General features: G+C 36.0%; 3 protein-coding genes across 10 annotated transcripts; all 3 read left to right on the forward strand.

The window, feature by feature from the left end:
* The first annotated feature begins 10 nt into the window (after positions 1-10).
* Positions 11-3,838, forward strand: LOC104106014 (B3 domain-containing protein At5g42700-like). 8 transcript variants are annotated; one of them, XM_070184804.1, is made up of 8 exons: positions 11-309; positions 508-594; positions 1,379-1,410; positions 1,495-1,657; positions 1,862-2,068; positions 2,554-2,644; positions 2,735-2,901; positions 3,429-3,838. In XM_070184804.1, the coding sequence occupies exons 1-8, from the start codon at positions 283-285 to the stop codon at positions 3,465-3,467; spliced, it is 813 nt and encodes a 270-aa protein (XP_070040905.1). In that variant the 5' UTR covers positions 11-282; the 3' UTR covers positions 3,468-3,838. The 8 variants fall into 8 exon arrangements, with proteins under 8 accessions (XP_070040905.1, XP_070040901.1, XP_070040887.1 ...); XM_070184800.1 differs by having other exon boundaries at positions 13-309; positions 3,423-3,838; XM_070184786.1 differs by having other exon boundaries at positions 13-309; positions 2,740-2,901.
* Positions 3,839-5,632: 1,794 nt separating this feature from the next.
* On the forward strand, positions 5,633-8,519 carry LOC104106012 (B3 domain-containing protein Os01g0234100-like). Its single transcript, XM_009614467.4, has 8 exons — positions 5,633-5,776; positions 5,904-5,972; positions 6,112-6,146; positions 6,239-6,389; positions 6,638-6,844; positions 7,119-7,209; positions 7,340-7,471; positions 7,555-8,519. Exons 1-8 carry the CDS (start codon positions 5,720-5,722, stop codon positions 8,286-8,288), a joined length of 1,476 nt encoding a protein of 491 aa, XP_009612762.1. The 5' UTR covers positions 5,633-5,719; the 3' UTR covers positions 8,289-8,519.
* Positions 8,520-8,671: 152 nt separating this feature from the next.
* LOC104106013 (B3 domain-containing protein Os01g0234100-like) lies at positions 8,672-11,571 on the forward strand. The gene is made up of 6 exons (XM_070184814.1): positions 8,672-9,453; positions 9,559-9,593; positions 9,684-9,834; positions 9,925-10,131; positions 10,415-10,505; positions 10,608-11,571. Exons 1-6 carry the CDS (start codon positions 9,349-9,351, stop codon positions 11,333-11,335), a joined length of 1,317 nt encoding a protein of 438 aa, XP_070040915.1. The 5' UTR covers positions 8,672-9,348; the 3' UTR covers positions 11,336-11,571.
* The last annotated feature ends 9,770 nt before the right edge of the window (positions 11,572-21,341 follow it).

A 21,341-nucleotide genomic window follows, 5' to 3' on the forward strand; every position in this document is an offset into this window, starting at 1 on the left:
TAATATTATGAACAAAATGGTTTTTTAGAAAAAAAGATAATTGGATTCATATATATTTATAAAGTCGGTTGATATCATTCAATTTCTTTCCATAATATCCATGCAAATAACAAATGTCAATGAAGAATTCAAATTAAATTACAAATTAAAAATAAAGATACAAAAAGAAATGAAGCAGTAAGATTCATGTTCGGATCCATCTCTTCGTCAACTGCCTCGTTTGAATCTGTCAGCTACAAGAAAAAAGGAAAAAGAAAGTTGCCCAAAAAAGGAATTGTGTGAATGCAATTTGATGAGGTGAATGTCGGTGTAAGATTGTTCTTTGACCTCAACCAATTTCAATTTACACCTTTAAAGTTCTTTCTCATTTGTGGAGAGAATATATCTCTTGTCAAGCCTTTCAAATGAAAGCTCCCAAATCTGAATATTTGATCTTAATTTTAATGAGAACAAACGTCTAATTTTCATTTGTATTTATATTTAACATTCATATTTGTTTATGGTCAGATCAAGAAGACAGGACCTTCTCATGTCACGCAAAAGCCTCAAGTAATGAAGGACATGTCATTGGGACTCCAAGGAACGCATAAGCAAGTGAGCAAATTTAATTCTGTATTTTCTACTTTTTCTTTATCGTTTTTTTTGGTTGCCTTGGGGATTGTAATAGCCTATGGATTGACAGTTACGTTGAATCGAAGAGGTTTCCCATGACGCTTACGTTACGAAAATCTCAATATCTGAATAGGAGGGGAAAGTTAGGGACCATAAAGATCGGGTGCGTGTGACAAAACTGTAAGAACCTAATGTTTGAGTCAGAGCGGACAATACCTTTTAGGCCTAGACCATGGAAAGTGGTACCAGAGCCGGTACTTTTCTTAATATGATGATTTGGCAAACCTTAGCAAGGATACTATGTTCATAAAGGTGTAAGTATAATAGCCTGCAGATTGTTGATGGTTGAACTTGAAAGGGGTCACTCTAAAGTTTGATCGTAATCCAAGAGGAATGTTAGGGATCATAATAGCCGAGTTTAGAAATTCAACTTGAGAAACTTTTTGGGTGTTAAGTTAAAAAAAGGAAAAGGACAACCTTACAAGGGTCTAATTGTACACAGTTTTACCCTACATTTTTATAAGAGGCTGTTTCCATGGCTCGAATCCGTGACCTGTTGGTCACAAGGTAGCAACTTTACCTGTTATGCCAAGGCTCCCCTTCAAAGGGAAAAACGCCGTGAAGGCTAAAGGTTGGACCAGAGCGAAGAATACTTTGGCAGGGAGAAATATTTTTAAAATGGAAACACCGAAAGTGTATGCATGTGATCCTTTCAGTTTTCATGTATTCCTCTTTCTACATCTTAGCGCTGTAAATTCCTTTTCAGGTTTTTTGTAAGAAGTCCAAGAAACGTCGAAGGTTCGTTATTCAACCTCTTATACTTTCTCTCCTCAACCTGAACTTTGATTTTAAATTTACTGAGCTGCTTATATGATGTTTTAGCTGTAAAAAGAAAATGGCAATGATGCAAAATCTTTATGGTCGATTTGATTTGGCATCATCTGCCAAATATCGAGCAGAGGAGGTTCAATCAAGATTGAGCACTAAATATCCAAGCTTTATGAAGCCAATGATCAGATCAAATGTTACTGCAGGTTTCTGGCTAGTAAGCACCAATCTATACTCAAATTCAAGAATTTCATAAATTTGAATTTAGAGTATAACTCATATATACCGACACTATAAAGAAATTTTACACTATGCTATAAAAATTACCTGCAATTAGCCTTAAGTAACCTGATAGTATAATTAGTGTTTTGTTATTTGAATATGCTAAGTGATTGATTTGCTTCATTTTTTCTTGTCGCAGTCTCTTCCAAGGTTTTTCTGCCAGTTACATTTGCCACGCCATGATACAACTGTAACTTTGGTAGATGAAAGCCAAGAAGAGTACAAAACAAAATATCTTGCTGAGAGGAATGGACTTAGCGGCGGATGGCGGGGTTTCTCACTAGCACATAACTTAGTGGAGGGAGATGTTTTAGTTTTTCAGTTGTTCAGATTCTGCAGATTGAAGGTCAGAACAAATTAAGAATCTTCCTTCTGTAATTCTCTAGCAATATGGTGCATGCTGCTATTCATTTGGTTGGATGGTTTGTGAATGAATAGAGCTCAGTGAATTGAGAGATCTACATATTTCTTTCAACTGAGAATTATGTAAATGATGAATTAGAGTTATTGAATTGGAGCTAAAACATAACTTTTCTGTAGATTGTTCTCTAATAAAGTTGCTGGTAAAGTTGTTGTCATGTGACAAGGAGGTCATGGGTTCGAGCCGTGGAAACAGCCTCTTGCAGAAATGCAAGGTAAGGCTGCGCACAATAGACCCTTGTGGTCCGCCCTTCCTCGGACCTCGCGCATAGCGGGAGTTTAGTGCATCGGGCTACCCTTTGTTCTCTAATATGTTTTTGAGTTTAACTTTTATACATTGACAGTGTAAAACAATTTACTACTCCAGTATGTTTTCGAAGTTTCTTGTTCATTGATGTCCACATTGTGCAGGTATATATAGTCAGAGCCAATTATTTGGCTGAAGTTGATGCCGCACTTGTTCTTCTGCATTTAGATGCCCACCAAAAACAAATTGATCCTGGTCTGTTCTGCTACCCTGAGAAGATATCTTTTCCCTGAATAATTCCGTCTCTCTTTTGTTTGCCATTATTCTTGTGTTGATGTGTGGAAGAGCAGTGCACCAAATGCAGGATAATAGAAGTACGAAACAAGCTGGAATCAAGCGTCAAAGATTTTCTTCACAACGAGAAGAGGATGATTATTCTGCAGAAGAAAACATGTTGCACAAACATAGTCATCCAAGGATTACGTTCAAGGATCTTGACCTGCCTTCAAAAGGTTCCAAACTTGATACATTTTGCTACATCTGATTACTTCTGGTTTTACCTCAACAATTTGCTCCAAAATTACCTGAAAATGGACAACTTTCCTCTTACACTATACTTCAGGGTGTACTAAGCCTGTTTCAATAACTTAGGGCTCGTTTGGTACGAGGGATAAAGGATAATTAATCCAAGGATTAAATTTGAAATGAGTTTATCCCCGGGATTATAGTATTTTTTTATTCTTATGCGAGGGTAGGATAACTCATCCCGGGATAACTAATCATTGGATAACTTGTTGTGTTTCCCAACCAAACAAACTCTTAGAGGTAGATTAGGAAAAATGTATCCGCACTAGCTGTTTACACCAAATCAACGGATACACAAATTGACATTATAATTTCCTCATGGTTAAATGATATACATTCTCACCTTATTTGTCACACTAAATGTTAAATTGTATATTTACACTAGGTGTAAGTAAATATATATTTTCTGATAGATCAGCATCTTCTCAAGTATATCATTTTTGATTAGCTGCAGGACTTACCTACGAAACTCTTAGCATTGTGGATGCTGTAAAAGCAAGCAAAATTAATGACCCTTCATCCTGGAACACAAGGCCAACCGAACTTGAGCAGTTAGAGATCAGATACTTTTCGTGTGGGTACTCCATTGAACCAGCTTAACCTTGTCCATTTAGGCCGTGAATGTGGCCGATAACTATAGAGTTTAAGGTTATACATATGTGTAATTTAAGTTATAGCAAGTTGTTGTTTATTTTCCAAGTTACTATATTAGGCTTATACACGAGTTATATGATGATAGGATAAACATAAACTCTGCACTATATTTAGTTGACCAACTTTTGGAAAGACATATATTTCTTATATTAGATTTGTATTTACGTGATACAGTGACAATTATAATACCATTTCTTCATTTTGGTGAAAGGTCAGTCGATACGGTACGGTACGATATTTAGACATTTCGATTTGGTATTTTCGATATTCGGTTTCTTAAAATGCTATACCAATACCGTACCTAATTAAAGTCGGTATGGTTCAATTTTTCTCCTTTCGGTTTCGGTTTATTCGGTTCGGTAACTTCGGTTTATTCAGTTTGAATACTAACTAGTGCATAGAGTCATAGACGGTAATATTCTTAATTAAAGTATTCGAAAGTACAAAACTAAAAATATTTGTTGACAAAAGTTTTGTCCAAAACCAGCAACCAACCCTGAGAGAGAAAACTGTACATAAAAGAATAAATTTGATCATTAGAAATGTCTTGTTACTTGATTAGAGTTAATTGATGAACTTAGAGAATAAAGGAAGGTAAAATTTTAGATTTCTTATATTTATGTTATAACTAATAATATGTGTATTGTGTAATATAATATATATTTTGGTACGGTATCGGTATTTCGGTATTTTATTTTAAAATACCAAATAACATACCTAATACCAGTTTTTTTTAAAAACTTAAACCAAATACCATATCGAATACCAAAATTTTCGATTTTGATACGGTAATTCGATATTTATCAAATTATGCACGACCCTACTTTGGTGTAATGCTATCACACGATTTTGTTTTTACAATTATTAAATTTAAGGTATAAGTGTAGATCAATTCCAGTAAAATGTTATAATTGCTCATAGTGACATCCTTCATTGAGTAAGCTGTTATTCATTCATGATTCTTCAAAATTATAAGAGTATTGTCTAGGTCAAGAGTATTATGTAAAATAATTTTTATTAATTTAAACACGTTTTAAATTTTACATCATATATCTAGTCTTCAATATAATGAACCAAATCTCCGGCAAAAAATGGGTATATGTACATAGTTGTCTCGTGATTATAACTCAAGGTATTACAAATTCCCTATGTTAAGTTAGTAAAATCAAAAAAGTGAAGGGTCATAAGCCTTCTCCAAGCTGAAAAATATTTTTTTTTTCAAAAAAAAATAATTTTTTTCCCGAAGTTAAGTGTTTGACCAAGCTTTTAAGAGAAAAAAGTGCTTCTGAGGAGAAACATAAAAAAAATAGTTTTTTCCCATAAGTATTTTTTGAGAAGTATTTTTGAGAAAAATATACTTAGAAGTATTTTTGAGAAAAATATACTTAGAAGTACTTTTTAAAAGTTTGGTCAAATACTAATTGCTGCTTAGAAATATTTTTAAATTAATTAGTCAAACATAAATTATTTCTGGTCAAAAATACTTTAAAAAAAATAATATTTCTCAAAATAAATTAATTTCTTAACTTACTGGCTATACGAAATAAGAATACAAAATGGTGAAAAACACATTGGTAAAAGGAAACAAATCATTCCATACCTAGTATGTACCAGCTATAGTACTCTGTCAACCGATTCAAATTTTGGCTCCAATTAGGCCTATTCTCACTTCTCCCAAACAGCCATGTCACACTCCACTATTCAATTTCTTTTCTAGATAAATTAAGGCTTCGTTTGTCCGTAATTTTTTTTCTTTTTTTTCAATTTTTATTTTGTAAAATGTGTTTGTTCATAAATTTTGTAAGTTTTTAAAAGGTTTTAAAAATAAATTTTTCAAAAAAAATTACTTTTTAAATAATTTTTCAAGTAAATACATATCCGAACATAATTTCAAATTCGAAATATTATTATTTTTCAATTTAACTCAAAATACAAAAATTATACAGTAATTTTTATGTACAAACGCCTGGCGAAAAGATTTAACCAAACGGTCTATTTCTTCACCACTATCTCCTTTTTCTCTAGTTTCCTCCATCACAAACAAAACGTGGCACATTTTTCTGAAGGTTTGAGCAAACACTTGTAAACAATATGGCGATCTCAGCTATGTATTCCTCCAAAAAAAGCCCTCTTCTTTCTTCTTCAAAGGTTCATTCCTTGTCTTATTTTTATCATTTCAAGTTTTAAATATTTTCTTCTGAATATTTCTGCCTGTTCTTTTGCTTAAAATGGTGCCCTCATATTTATTTAATCTCCCATTCTATGACTTAACCAGAAAAAGGCACTAGAAATCAAGAAAAAGTTGCTAAGGAAAAGGGCTTTGGGTCCTTGTAATACCTACAAGGTGAGAATTATTTTCTACCATCTGTATTGATAAAAAAAAAAGTACCTTTTTATATTAGTTTTTCCTTCACATGTAACATCTTTTTAAAGTGAAAATCAGTTTTAAGCTAATGAAATGTACTTGAATATTTCTTGAGCAGGGGAAAAATGGAGATAATAAGAAGGTCCAAATACGGTCAGTTGGAAAAAAAATGCGAAACTTATTTTTAATAAATTTCATGTTTTTGTTATCTTTCTAATAATGCTTTTGATTCTTGATTTTATTAGCCCTGAAAAGAAGGTAAACAAACCTAGCACTGTTGATGCAAACTCATCTGCTATGCTGCGGGCTGAAGAAGTTCAAGCAAATTTGCCCTCTCAATTTCCTAGTTTTGTCAAGTATATGCTCCCTACACATGTCACTGGTGGATTTTGGTTGGTAAGTCAAATATTTTATTAATGGAAATGGAATCAGAACTAAATTGGAACTTATGTTGGTACTATTAGTGACGAATTCAAGATTTAGAGTCAGCCAAAGTTTTACTCTTTATATATGTGCTGATATCTTTTTCACATGCATATATGTAATCTGAGATAGACGCAGTAGGTTCTGTCGACCCAACTAGCTCTAGTCTAGATTCATCACTGGGTGCTATAGTTTTACTTTGTGATACTTTGATACAACAGGGTTTTCCAAAGAAATTTTGTGACTACCATTTGCCAAAGCGTGACGACACTGTTGTTTTGGTGGATGAGGATGAACAAGAATATGCTACCAAGTACCTTGTTGATAAAACTGGATTAAGTGGTGGTTGGAGGGGTTTCTCCATTGCCCACAGCCTGGTTCACGGGGATGTCTTGATCTTTCAATTGATCCAACTATGCAAATTTAAGGTAACACCTTTAAAGTGCTGAAGTGTGGTAACTTTTTTTCCAGTGGCAAGACTCATATTTCGGATTGTGCGTGTCATTCTAAAGGGGTGGATGCTAATATTATCTGTACTTTCCATGTTTATCTAATGTCCCCAAAGGGATGGTATGCAATTATGTACTTCTGAGGAGGTCCGATTGACAGAGCTTGCTTTTTATTCCTCGACTCGAGATCACTTTTGTTGAGTACTAATTCAATGTCTTAAGCGATGATCTAATTATTATTTCCCCTGTTTAGGTGTATATAATAAGAGAAAGTACCTTGGCAGAACTTGATGGTGCTATTAGCCTTCTAAATCTGGATTTTCATGCTAAACCAATCAAATCTGGTATAGTCACAAGCACCAGTTTTAATTTTATCACTATCCATTTGTTATGTACTACTTGAACTTTACCATTTTGGTTTCCGGACTTTCTATTTGCTGATATTATTTCGCATGGATCAAATTGAGGACTTAGAAATTTGTGAAGCAAAAGAGCAGAAGTACTTGGAGCCTCCTGTCCTAGATACTCATCAAGATGACAAACAAGAAATTGATGGTGCTATTAGTCTTCTAAAACTGGATTTTCGTGCTAGACCAATCATATCTGGTAAAGTCAAACAATAGTTTTAGTATCTATCACAATCAATATATACCACTCAAACTTTCTATTTGTTGATATTTTCTCAATAGATCAAGATGAAGAGATGAAAATTTGTGAAGCAAAAGAGGAGAAATACTTGGAGCCTTCTGTTATAGATATCGATCAAGATGACCAAAATGTAGAAGCCATGCTGCTAAAAAACTCGGACCAAGGGCCTGCATCAGATCAATGTGGAAACAATAGTGACAATAGCTCTGAAGTTTTAGGCATTAGATTTTCTGAATCAAGACTTGAATTCAAAGATATGAAGGTTTTTTCTGGTTTTAACATTCTTATAGATAGTTTGATCATAGACTCCGAGATCCCTGCACACATTCGGACCAAGTACTACGAGCTTTGCTGCACTCAGAAGTCATTTCTCCATGACCATTTACTTGGTGGCCTGAACTGCAAGCTAGCTGCTGGAATGATCACAGAAACTGTGAACATTGCTGATGCCATTAGAGCTTCCAACATTTCGACCTCTCGTGATTATCTTGAAACTTGGAACAGTACGTTGAAAGGGTTCGAGTGTTTAGGCATGGAAGTTGGATTTTTACGTGCTAGGCTTAATAAGCTTGTTAGCCTATCAAGTGAATCACAACAGATTCTTGAATCAAAGAGAAATGAACTAGCTGAAGCCAAAGAGGAAATGAGGAATCTTGAAACTAAGCTTTTGAAGGTGAAACAGGTGATAAAGAATCTAGATTCTGAAATTGAGTTAACAACTAAAGACACCAGTTTTGAGATCAAGTACAAGGCATTGGCAGCTGTTCCATGGTGAAAAGGGAGTACTAGTTAGTTTGGCGAGTAGCTCTCATGTTTTTAAAGATGGGTCTCTATAAGTTTTTGTGAATTTACACGGTTCATCATATCCCTTTTCTAGTGTAATTGGGGAGTAAAATTTTTGTAAATTGTTAACAAGCTTAGTAGCTTACTGTTTAGTCTGAGATAGAGTCTGACTAATATGTGGAACGAGACCTACAAGCGTATACGTTTCTTTTTTCATGTCACATCTCATTGGTTGTAGTAAAAGGTGTTTTTTTTATAGTGATAATGCTCTCAGAAAACTAATATAATAAGTATTGTATCTTCAGAATTGTAACACTCCCTAAGCTACTAATATGGTTTCCCAGTAGCAAGTTCGTCACATAGCTATAGAAACTAATCCCAGAAAACTAGCTATATCTTCAGAATTATAATCTCAGAATTATAATCCCAGAATAATTTAGTTCGCATATCAACCCCTAAAATAATAGGTCCAAGAAAAGTTACTTTCTCATAGCAGTATTAACAATTCTCCTTCTTAGCATATCAAATCATAAAATGAAAAGGTTTGAAACTTTTTTGAATACCATTTACCCCAAACAAGTATTGGCCAGGAATATAAAAGGGTGAAAATAGCATTTCTTTTAAATAGCATTGGGAAAAGGAAACAAATCATTCCATAACTAGTACTCTGCCAAGTGATTCAAAATTTGGCTCCAATTTGGCCTCTTAATTGTCCCAAACAACCATGTCACATCTCCACTTCAAATTCTTTTCTAGAAAAAGTAAAAGACAAGTATTTTAGCCAAACGGCCTATTTTCTTCATTCACCACTGTCTCCTTTCTCTACTTTCCTTCATCACAAACAAACAAAAAATATACTCCACATTTTCTTAAGTGTTGGAGCAGACACTTATTAACAGAAATGGCAATCTCAGCTATGAATTCCTCAAGAAAAGCCCTCTCCTTTCTTCCTCAAAGGTTCTCTCCTTCTCTTATTTTATTCCTTTCAAGTTTCAACTTTTTTTCTTTCTTTCTGAATATCAGCATAATCTTTTGCTTATAATGATGGCCCCATGTTATATTCTTCTCCCATTCAACGGCTTAATCACAAAAGGGTACTAGAAATCAAGGAAAAACTCCTCAGGAAAAGGGCTTTGGGTCCAAGTAAAACCAACAAGGTGAGAATCATTTTCTACTCCTTGTGTTGATAAAAAGAAAAGTATCCTTTTAAGGTGATAATCAGTTCAAAAACTAATGAATGTACTTGACAAATACTTGAATAGGTGAAAAATGGAGACACTAAGAAGCTTCGAATATGGTCAGCGGAGAAAATGCATAATGGTTTATATATTAGATTTCCTGGACTTGCTATTTTTCTGATAATGCTTTTGATTCTTGATTTTACTAGTCCTGAAAAGAAGACATACAAAACTAGCACTGTGGATGCAAACTCATCAGCCATGCTGCGGGCCGAAGAAGTTCAAGCAAATTTGCCCTCTCACTTTCCTAGTTTTGTCAAGTATATGCTCCATTCACATGTCAGTCGTGGATTTTGGTTGGTAAGTCAAATTCTTTATCTTGATAGAATTAGAACAAATTGAAACTTTTCTTGGTGATATAGTCTTTCTTTTGATATTTTGGTACAACAGAGTTTCCCAAGAAAATTTTGTGACTCTTATTTGCCAAAGCATGATGATACTGTTGTTTTGGTGGACGAAAATGAAGAAGAATTTGCTACCAAGTACCTTATTGATAAGAACGGATTGAGTGGGGGTTGGAGAGGTTTTTCCATTGCTCACAACCTGCTTGAAGGGGATGTCTTAGTCTTCCAGTTGATCCAACCCTGCAAATTTAAGGTAACCCTTTAAAGTACTTAAAATTATGGTTATTTTGTCCTAGGTAAAGCAAGAATCATTTTTCGATTTGTTCATGTCATCCTAAAGTGACCATGCTATTGCGTACAATAGATACAATGTAGTTCGGTCTTTTTCCACACCCTGCCCATAGCAGGAGTTGGTGCATTGGACTACCTTTTTATCTGTAGTGACAATGCTAATATTCTTTAGTATGTTCCAATTTTATTATGTCCCCATAGGGACAGTAAAGCAATGGTCTAACTGTTGTTTCCCCTATTTTTAGGTATATATAATAAGAGAAAACAACTTGACAGAAATTGATGGTGCTATTAGTCTTCTAAATCTGGATTTTCATGCTAGACCAATCAAGTCAGGTATAGTTACAAACACTAGTTTTACTTTCTATCAAAATCAATCTGTACTACTTGAACTTGACCATTTAGAAAACCTTTCTATATGCTTGTTATTTCACATAGATCAAAGTGAGGACATGAAAATTTGTGAAGCAAAAGAACAAAAGTACTTGGAGCCTCCTGTCCATCAAGATGTCAAACAAGAAGAAGCCATATTGATACCCGACTCAGACCAAGGCCCTGCATCAGATCAATGTGGGAGTGATAGCGATAATGGCTCTGAAGTTTTAAGCATTAGATTTTCAGAATCGAGACTTGAATTCAAAGATGTGAAGGACTTCTCTGGTTTCAACATTCTTGTGGATGGATTGATCATAGATGCTGAGATTCCAGCACACATTCGGACCAAATACTACTATCTTTGCTGCACTCAGAAGTCATTTCTCCATGAGCATTTACTTGGTGGACTAAATTGCAAGCTAGCTGCCGGAATGATCACTGAGACTGTGAATATTGCTGATGCCATTAGAGCTTCCAAGATTTCGATCCCTCGTGATTTTCTTGAGACTTGGGACAATACATTGAAAGGGTTCGAGTGTTTAGGCATGGAAGTTGGATTTTTACGTGCAAGGCTTGGTAAGCTTATTAACATGTCATGTGAATCAGATAGCATTCTTCTGTCAAAGAGAGTTGAACTAGCTGAAGCAAAAGAGGAAATGAGGAATCTTGAAGAAAAGGTTTTGAAAGTGAAACAAGTGATACAGAAGTTAGACTCTGAAATTGAGGCTTTAACATTAAAAGACACGAGTTTTGAGCTCAAATTCAAGGCACTGGCAGCTGCTCCATGGTAAAGACTTCCTTCTGAAAAATGTCCTGATTAATATTAGCATATAGTTAGTTTGGCAAGAAGCCATTTTTAGGTTCCTAGGAGGAACATTTAACTATTCTTAAAAGATGGTTCTTTGCTAGTTTTTGTGGGGTTACACGGTCCATCATATCGCTTTTATAGTGTAACTGGTGATTTTTTTGTAAATTGCTGACAAGCTTACTGTTTCATGTCACACGAGTTTGGACTCGCTTTGTAGCACCCCGGAAAATTTCGAAGTACTTAAGCGCTATTAATAAAGTTGATGTGCGCTAATTATATTATTTTGTGTGCAGACGAAGGTCTATTAATTTGATGGATATCAATTGGATATGATAATAAGTGTACGAGGCATATTATAAGTGATGTGGGGTCTAAGGAGAGCCCTAAGTCTAAGTCAAATTGGAAATTATATGATGGACTAAAGTTCCAAATGAGTACGCACAAGATCAAACTTTGGACGAGTATATCTACATATATATATATAAGGAGTTATGTGATGTAAAACCTATCAAATGAAAGATCATTGAGTCTAATTTCTAACGTTTCAAACCGTTTGTCATTTGGACATTCCTACAAAAAGTTATGACCAAATTACCAAAGGCTGGCGGAGGAGCCTGCGGAGAGGCCGCGTCCGAAAGAGAGGCTGGCAGTGAATTGCTGCCATAGTGTTCAGGTCTGCATCCGAGCTTCAAAGAGGGGAGTGAAGTGGGGATGTGAAGCATCCAGGTCCGCATCTGAAACCCAGAAATCTGGGCCTATAAATATAAGGCCAGGGGAGGGGAGTATTTTGTGTATTTAGGGGTTAGGGTTCTTGAAGTGAATGGGCGATTTTGAGCTCAAATCAAGTCCAATCAACCAAGGTAAGTTGTTAATGATGTTTTGGGTTGATTATTACTTAATATACATGAGTTCTAACATCATTCTTACATCCAAATACTAGATTTCTTCATCAAATCCTCAAGAACACAAAAATCACCAAAATTGTGATTTTTCAAGATTTATCTACTAGAGGTAATTCCAATGCTTCAAACTCGTTTATTATGAGTAGTTAGAAGTATTTGAGGCATTTCTTACAAGTTTTAATGGTTGAAGGATTGGATTATAAAACTCTAGTTCACGGCATGAATAGTATTTTTGAGAAAATAAGAGAGAAGATGAATGGTAATCTTGACGATGAAATTTATGAATACAATGAACCTATGGAAATAATTGTTAGCAAAAGATGGAAGTGATCAACTAAGTAATCACCCGAATTGTATATTTTGCAAGTGTTGATTATGGATGCCACGATCCAAAATCTAACCATGCTCGTGATGGCACCTATCGTGTTACAAGGCAAGCCTACTTCCCAAAATATTACTACTAAACCGATTATAAGAATTTAATAAAACATTTCAACATTTAAATTTTTCATAAACTAAATCAACTCTAAATATAATATAGAAAAATACGAAAACGAGCCCCAAACATCGGGGTGTCACTAAGTCATGAGCGTCTAAAACTATAAACTAAGATATATAAACTGTCTAACTGTCCGAAAGAAGAAATGACAAAAGGAGTAACAAGGTCCTGCGGACGCTAGCAGCTACCTTGCAATCTCCACAGATAGCCGGCCTGAACTCAACGATCGTCGCGCTCTAACTCACCTGGATCTGCACATAAAGTGCAGGGTATAGTATCAGTACAACCGACTAAGTAGTAACAGAAATAACTAAGGAACTGAGCAGTAGTGACGAGCTAAGTAAAACAGTCCAATTATTTATTTTCACAATTTAAAAATAAACAGAAATAAACAGGTAAATTCCATAACTCAGTAAATACATCAAAGAAGTTTAACAGATAAATGCAGCAACAACACAAATAAATACAACCTCACATCAGTGTCACTCCATCACTCGCACTCGGCACTCAATAGTCAAAACACTCAACACTCTACGCTCACTAGGGGTGTGTGCAGACTCCGGAGGGGCTCCCAAAGCTCAAGCGCTAAGCACGGACAACTCACGTGCCATCATATCAATACCTGGATCTGCACGGTCAACTCACGTGCTACGCGAACAACTCACGCGCTATAGTATCAATACCTGGACCCACACGGTCAACTCAAATGCTACGCGGACAACTCATGCGCTATGGTATTAATATCCTCACAACCAGGCCCTCGGCCTCACTCAATCATGTACCTCACTAGTCTCACCATCATCAACAAATAAGGGAACACAGCCCACATCAAGTATCACAATATATTAACAAATAATAGAGACTGAGGTAAACATGTACAATAATTTCTATGACTGAGTACAAATAATGTGAGCATGAATAAAGCCTAAGCATGATCTCTAACATGAAGGCAAACAAGTTCAACAACAAGTAACTACGTAAACACAGATGATGGCCATGAGGCCTCACAAGACGGACCAAGTCTCAATCCCTTGAGGTATACACCCACACGCCTGTCACCTAGCGTGGGTATCACCTCTAAACAGTCACACAATATCAAATTCTCCGGGTTTATACCCTCAAAGCCAGAGTTAAAACTGTTATTTACCTTAACAGCGTAAAATCCTACTTCGGGATGCCCTCGTCTCTCGACTCGGTCTCCAAAATCTCCAAATCTAACCATAATCAGATTAATACCATCAAGATAGGCTAACGAATCGAATTCCACAATAAAAACTACAAAATATGCCAAAAATTCGAAACCGGCCAAAACCCGGCCCCCGGACCCACGTCTCGAAATCAGTCAAAAATGACAAAATAATAAATATCGTCCTCTCCCGAGTCTAACCATATAAAATTTATCAAAATCGGACTCTGTTTAGTCTCTCAAATCCTTACTTAAACTCTCCATAACTCAAACCTTATCTCCCTCAATTTTACTTTGAAATCATCAATCAAATCCCAAAAACGAAGATGAATTCATGAAATCTAACCAAAACTGAGTAGAGAACACTTACCCCAATCTTTATGGTGAAAATCTCCCCCAAAATCGCCCAAATCCGATCTCCCCAACTCAAAATATGACCGAATGAACAAATCCTCGTTTTATATATTTTTCTGCCAGCTATTCTACCTCGTTTCTCATGCCAAATGATCCAGAATCTCGCTTTTTATGTCTCCAATGGATTCCTTGTAAAATTTTAGTCAAGTTAGGCTTTTGAATCACTCAATTTGACCTTATAATGAAGGAGATATGTAGGTTTTAATATTTGCAAATCGTGCAGATTTTTAAATACACCTTCAGTGGCAATTTCGTAATTAATCTGAAAAATCTGACAACCTAATTCTTAGTAAAATGACCATAAAATCCTCATACGATGTCCAAATTCGACGATTCTTTTTGCTACGGGTCCGTAATTATGATACAGATCTAATGCTTCAATCAAAAAAGAAATCGGAGCTCATTTGTTCAATATGATATCATTTATGCTTGAAAAAACGGCGTCGAAACATAAGAAAAACGAGCGCAACACAACCCAAACCTATCCGAAACTCACCCGAGGCCCTCGGGACCTCAACCAATAATTTCAACAAGTCATATATCACTACCCAAACTTAGTCGAACCTTCGGAACACCCAAAACAACACCAAAACACCAAATCAACATCGGATTCAAGCCTAAGAACTTCTAAGCTTCCAACTTTCATCAATTCAAGCCTAATTCTACCACGAACCTCCAAATTACATTCCGGACACACTCCTAAGTCTAAAATCACCTAACGAAGCTAATCGAATCATAAAAATCCACATCCAAATTTGTTTACTCATAAGTCAACTTCTGGTTAACTTTTCTAACTTAACTTTCTAACTAAGAGACTAACTGTTCATTTCACTCCAAAACTACTCCGGACCCAAACCTACCAACTCGATACAACTCAACACCGCTGAACAATACATAAAGAAGCAGGAATGGGGAAACTGGGCTATAACTCTCGGAACGACTGGCCGGGTCGGTACAATGGAAGACGATTAATAGTAACTTGGTGGCAATGGACAATTGATGTAGTATCATTAATGACTCCGAATGGGTATTAAAACACAAGAATAAAGTTGAATGGTCTAGCATGTAAAACTATTTGGCGATTTGAGTTGTTGGAGGCTTGTAGCCAACTTGTGAGCCATATATGGATGTTGATCAATATCTTAGGTCATATTTTGATGTAATTAGGATATCTAATTATAGATATCGACTTGTTGGTGATGTTGAGCATTTTAATAAACATTGGAATGATGGAGGAGGATTGAAAGCTTGTGAATGTTAATAAAGCGAAAGCGAGGTAAGTTGATTAAAACTTATTCTTCTTGAGGGACTTTCTCTAAAAGCATGTTTCGAGTTAATACTTAAGTTGTTTGCAAATGTGCTTTCGTACTTGTAGGGACAAAAAAGTACGAATGTCTCCGTGTACTAGAATATTATGTTGCATATGTAGTGTCACGCCGTTTTATAAAATTTTATTTTAAATCTTGTTGGCAAAGTGACACTTAAGGTAAATGTTATAAGTTTTTATCAAAAATTACGTAGTGACAAGAGTATACATATTTGAGTGCTAAAGATAAATTTTCATGGAAAGTATTCTTTTGGAAATTGACGAACATAATAGCATTTGTGGTATCTTTTAAAGATTGATGTTAAATTTCTAAAGGCTTTAGCATGTAAAAGGTTATTTATTTAAATTTTGTTCAAAGGATTTACATTTTCTATAAATGCTATGATTTAATAAAAATAGATCATTTGAGGCTATTATGCTATGAATCTATTTTGAAGTATCAAATATTTTGGGAGTTACTTGTGTTCACCGAGATTGACTTCGGATATATCGTGTTCGTTGTCATGAAACTACACGTATCGATGTAGGCGTAGATGGCCACTTTGTGGTATAGACTACGGCAGAGTGTTCTCCCTCGAGAGAGTACTATTTTTTGCTATTATTAGCATGGCTGAGTCGATTCGTACGGCACTACGATGAGACGACCTGAGCAAGTAGGGTATATGATAATTGCCGCTAGTTACATAACCTAGTTAACCTCTTGTGTCGGTGATGGTATAGTACTCCCAGTGAAAGGTAAGAATGATTTCCTTATGTTTAGGCCTAAGGAGCCGAAAGTGATTTCGATGAGTTAAAGCAAATGGAACGATTTTGTACGATTTTATCCAAAATTTTGGATAGATGTAAATATTTTAAAAGTTTATATTGTGGGTTATATCTCACTTGGTTGTTATTTAAAATAACAAGGGCCGTGAATTGATAAAATTTCTTATCGTTTTACATCAAATATTGGTGCATTATTTTTATAAAGTTTGTCCCAAGAACTTAAGTAGAGAGAGTCTATGACACTTATTTAGTACCGCTGTGGTGTACTCAGCCCTTAGGGGGCCCCCTCCAGGGCCCTGCTTACTTTACATGTTTCAGGATGATGTATGATATGTGGCATGCGGTCAGGCTAGGACGACTCTCTTTCCGATGTATTATGAAGCACCACTTTTATTTCGTGGTAGCTATCATGTTCTTCCTTATTTTATTTTGTCGGAATTACTTCAACCTTTGGTTCTATTCTTTGGTATAGATGCTCCATAAATAGTTGTGAAAGGTTGTAATAACCGGGTTGTACACGACATACATGAAAGTATATTTATTTTACTTAGTCTCATTGTTATTATCATGAAAGACATAATGTGTGCTTTTGAATTGGAAAATATTTTATTATTTAACTTGAAAATGTATATGATTTTCAAAGAATTTCCGCAGTTAAATTGGTTTTCATGCATATGATTTGGGTGCATCATATAGTTTGATTCACTCGAGTCGGGTAGTGTGCCGGGTGCCGGTTACGTGAATTTTGGGTCGTGACACGCTTTTTATCTTCTTCTTTTTTTCGATCCAAAATCTGTGGGATTCCACTTGTTGTTATTCTTGTTATTGTTTCAAAGCTAATGACCAACATTTTCTTTGATAAGTAATTAATTATGACAACAATCAAGAGTCTTTTCCATTTTAAACTCATAGGAGTAATTAAGAAGTCCAAAAAGAAAAAGAAAAAAAGATAAATCGAGGACTTTAAAAATTGCTGGGTACAATCACTGAAAAGTGAAAAAGAACTCTGAAACAAAAAACACCTTAAAAGTGAAGTTAGATTTTTTGGTAGAAAATTAACATAGGTGAATGTCTTTTACTATAAGCAGATTATAAGTTTGAAGAATATCGGAAAAATCAACACAACGACGGAAAACTCCTATGTCGTAAATGCAAAAAAAAAAAGAAAAAAATCAAAGAGAGACAAATTAGGGAAATAATTTGGCTACACACAAGAAACAGCTTGTTTGAATTGTTGTTATTACATGTCTGTTTCATAATGTATCGTATTGTATTGTATTGTTTGATGAATATAATGTTTGGGTAAATTGTATCGTTTGTCATCGTTTAATGATATCATTCACCAACAATATAAAGAATAAACTTGTAATATTACAAAGAAAAAATAGGATACGGGGTAGAATTATTATATAAAAAAATAGGATAAAGGATAAAACATAATTATTTAATAATAAAGAAGGGGATGATGAGAGAAAAAAGTAAGGAAACGACACTATCACACCAAATCCGTCGTTCCATAAAGTGGTTCTTTTCATTGTTTAGTAAGATGAATTTAACGATACGATACCAAAAAATTTAAAAAATAATCAAAACAAACATTATATCTAAAATAATAATACGATACAATATAATAGGTAACAACCATCTAAACAAGCAATGAGTTATTAATCAACTCTATCATTAAGTAGACGAAACGACTTTTACTAGTCGATTTTGGTGCTATATAAAGGAAAATGTTTAAAGTGTTGTAGATTACCAAGTATTCTTAGGAAAATGGAATGTGAAATTGCAGATTAAGTCAAAAGTCAAAAGCAGCATAAAGTAATATAAGCGAGTGACCTGTCCAGCATGTTAAATATGTAAGATAAATACCACAAGAACCAAAAAAGTTAAAAATACACTACAGTAACTTTGTTATCATCTGTAAGATTATATGTGAAAATATATATTTTTGAAGCATTGTTGATGTCTTGTAACTCTGAATTATAAAAATTTTAAGTTGCAGTTTCTATCTGATCTTTCTATCAAAAGCTGATGATGCTCATTAATCGTTAAGAGTAGGTGATCCTACAAAATCTCTGTTCAAATTTAACTTACTAACTAAAAGCTATGATTTATCAAAGCATGCTTGCACCGCAGCGATAAAAATTAGGAAGACGCAAGAAAAATACATACAAGCAGTAACAACTAAAACCGTGTCGTTTTGTGATGTCGAACGACTGGTGGGTTTTGTAGTGAGGGATGGGGAAATTGTAACAGGGCATGGTTTCGGATCAGAGGAGTACTGAGGAGTAGGGGCAACTACTGGTTCTGTTGTTTGGAATTCATAGGTATAGGAAGAAGCCCTATCAAATAGAGATTTTTTCTTTCGACCATATTGTTTGACCAAAAAATATAATTTTCGGTTAAACTATTAAATTTATATGATGAAGGGCTAAATCTAGTTAAGGATAATAACTCAAGATATTAAGCACAAGGAGGCACGGTAAATGAGACAGACTCTGTATATGGTTGATGACAATAAATGTAAAATACTCTTACAACAAGAACATTAAGTGAGATATATCTAGCAATAAATGACCTTTATGTAAATAAAGAGAATGATTCACCCAATAATAAATGACATGACGAATATTCTGCCTGACAATAATGTATGACAGATAGATCCAAGATTCGTATTAATAATCCTTGGATCTGATGGAAAAGTAGGGAATAATATAAACAAGAATCTTTGTAAAAAGATAATCTTTGGGTTTGTGCCATAGAGAGGTTTCTTCTCAAAAGTGTTCTTATCAGCAATAATATTACATGCCCCTATCATTGTCTCTTCTTTCTATATATATGTGGCCTTTTTTTTTAGGAAACTCTAATAGTACAAACATCAGGAATATTCACTAGAATATTCCCCTTTTAATACCCTGTTCTGACAAATTAGACGTTACAAGTCTTATCACTAGTAGTCGATCTCGACCTCGAATCTTGTTGACATCTTGACCGCGATCTCTATTGACGTCTCGACCACGGCTCATGTCGACACCTCGGCCATTAATCTCGCTATGTCTTGGGTGAGCTCGACTGATGACGTTCTCTTAATGCCATTTTATGCTAAATATTTCCAAAGGCAAATTTTTGGCCTATTCAGTTAGTCCCTCCGCTTATTAAGGCCGAGGTCGGACGGCCTTGGTGAGCGGACTCTGTTTGTCATTATTTGAAGAAATTGGGCGAGCAAGTTGGGTAGTGGTGCTTTAGGCGAGGTGGCAGCATGACTTTTCGTAAGTTGCAAACTTTGGGGATGCGTCGTTTCAGAATGACGTCATGACATCATGCGTCATCATGACGCGTTTTCGCGATGCTTTGCGTCGTTTCTTACGCCTCTGGGTAATGATGGTCTGATTTTTTGGTTTTGGTGCTCGAACTCTTATAAATAGCGATCTGAGGCCATTTGTGTTTGTTTTGCTTTCATCTAATATTGAATCCCCTATGTTTCTCTCTTTCATTTTGCATATTGAATCCTAGTCTCCATTCTGCTTCATCGTTGCATGCCCACTCCCCTGATTCTAGTAACCATTGCTTCCAATTTCTGTGCTTAAGACATCCTCCTTCAAGACTATGGTTAACGTAACCTCCAGTTCCGGTATGGCGTCTAACCCTACCCCCTTGGCGGTACGTACGCCTCCTCACGACGACGATACTTCTGCTGCCCTCGAGGATGATAAATTTCCTACGGTGGAGGAAATAATTCCTCGTAGTGAAAAGCCTAGATCTGATTTTTCGAAGTTACCCGAGGACGAACCTAAGGTCTCTGAATCGGTGATGAATGAGGTCGTTCTTGCTGATTTTAGGGCGAAGTTCAAAATCTCGGCCCACATCGATCTGGTCCCGGCGAGGCGTGATGTGGTACAGATACATCGCCCCGGATACTGGCGGTCTACGCATATCCGTTCTATGTTAGCTACTCCTTTCCTCTTCTCCCATTGGCGGAGGAATTTTGCCGCTACTACGGCATCTGCCGGGCCCAACTTTCACCTTGCATCTACAAACTCATCCGGATGCTGACGAAATACGCGGAATTGGCTGGCCGCAGGATCTCTCTTCGCCACCTGATGCACCTCTTCGCACCTAATTTTTATAGGGGGACAATGTTGCATCTTCGTCATCGAGGAAGTAAAAGTTTGGTTGTGAAGATGGACGATAAAGCAAATCGTCAATTCTGGCTCAGCTACTTCTTCGTCAAGATCGAGGACGTGGTGGCCAACGCGAGTGGATTCCCCGAGGCTTGGAACTATGTCCGTAAGTGTCTCTTGCCAAGCATTTATTTTGCCTATTTTAATCGTAATCTAACATTCCGTCTTTTCCTCGCTTAGCTGAGACTTCGCCCCCTCTTTTGATTGCAGATATTCATGACTGGGTCAGCCAGGTCTTGCTTCACACGGTGGGGATTCGCGAATGGCCAGCTTTTATCAAGAAATTCGGGCCCAAGCTTTCAACGACCAGTGAGTTTGTTCATGCCGTTTTGATCTCATAGTCGCCTGCTCATTACAATTTTGAGCATGACGTGACAGTCTTCAATTTTTCTTTTCAGCCCGAGGACCTTAGAGAAGGCAGAAGGCTCCCGCTCCAGCATTCCGTAAGAGGAAGTCCGCTTCTATTCTTTCTGCAGTGGCGAGGTCCACTCGGTCGTCAACTACTGCAGCAGGGCTTTTGACTTCCCCTTTGCGTCATCTAATAGATGAGGATGATGAGGAAGGATCATCGCTGAATGACGATAACTCGCTTCTCCGCAAGAGGCAATCTGTAGATATCGGCGGAAGAGGTGCCCGTGCGGGGGGTTTGGTGATAGAGGATTTTGTCATACGAGAAACGGCGACCATTGACCTTGGAGATAGCGTCGAGTTA

The sequence above is a fragment of the Nicotiana tomentosiformis genome, chromosome 1 (assembly GCF_000390325.3).
Source record: "Nicotiana tomentosiformis chromosome 1, ASM39032v3, whole genome shotgun sequence".
Taxonomy (NCBI): domain Eukaryota; kingdom Viridiplantae; phylum Streptophyta; class Magnoliopsida; order Solanales; family Solanaceae; genus Nicotiana; species Nicotiana tomentosiformis.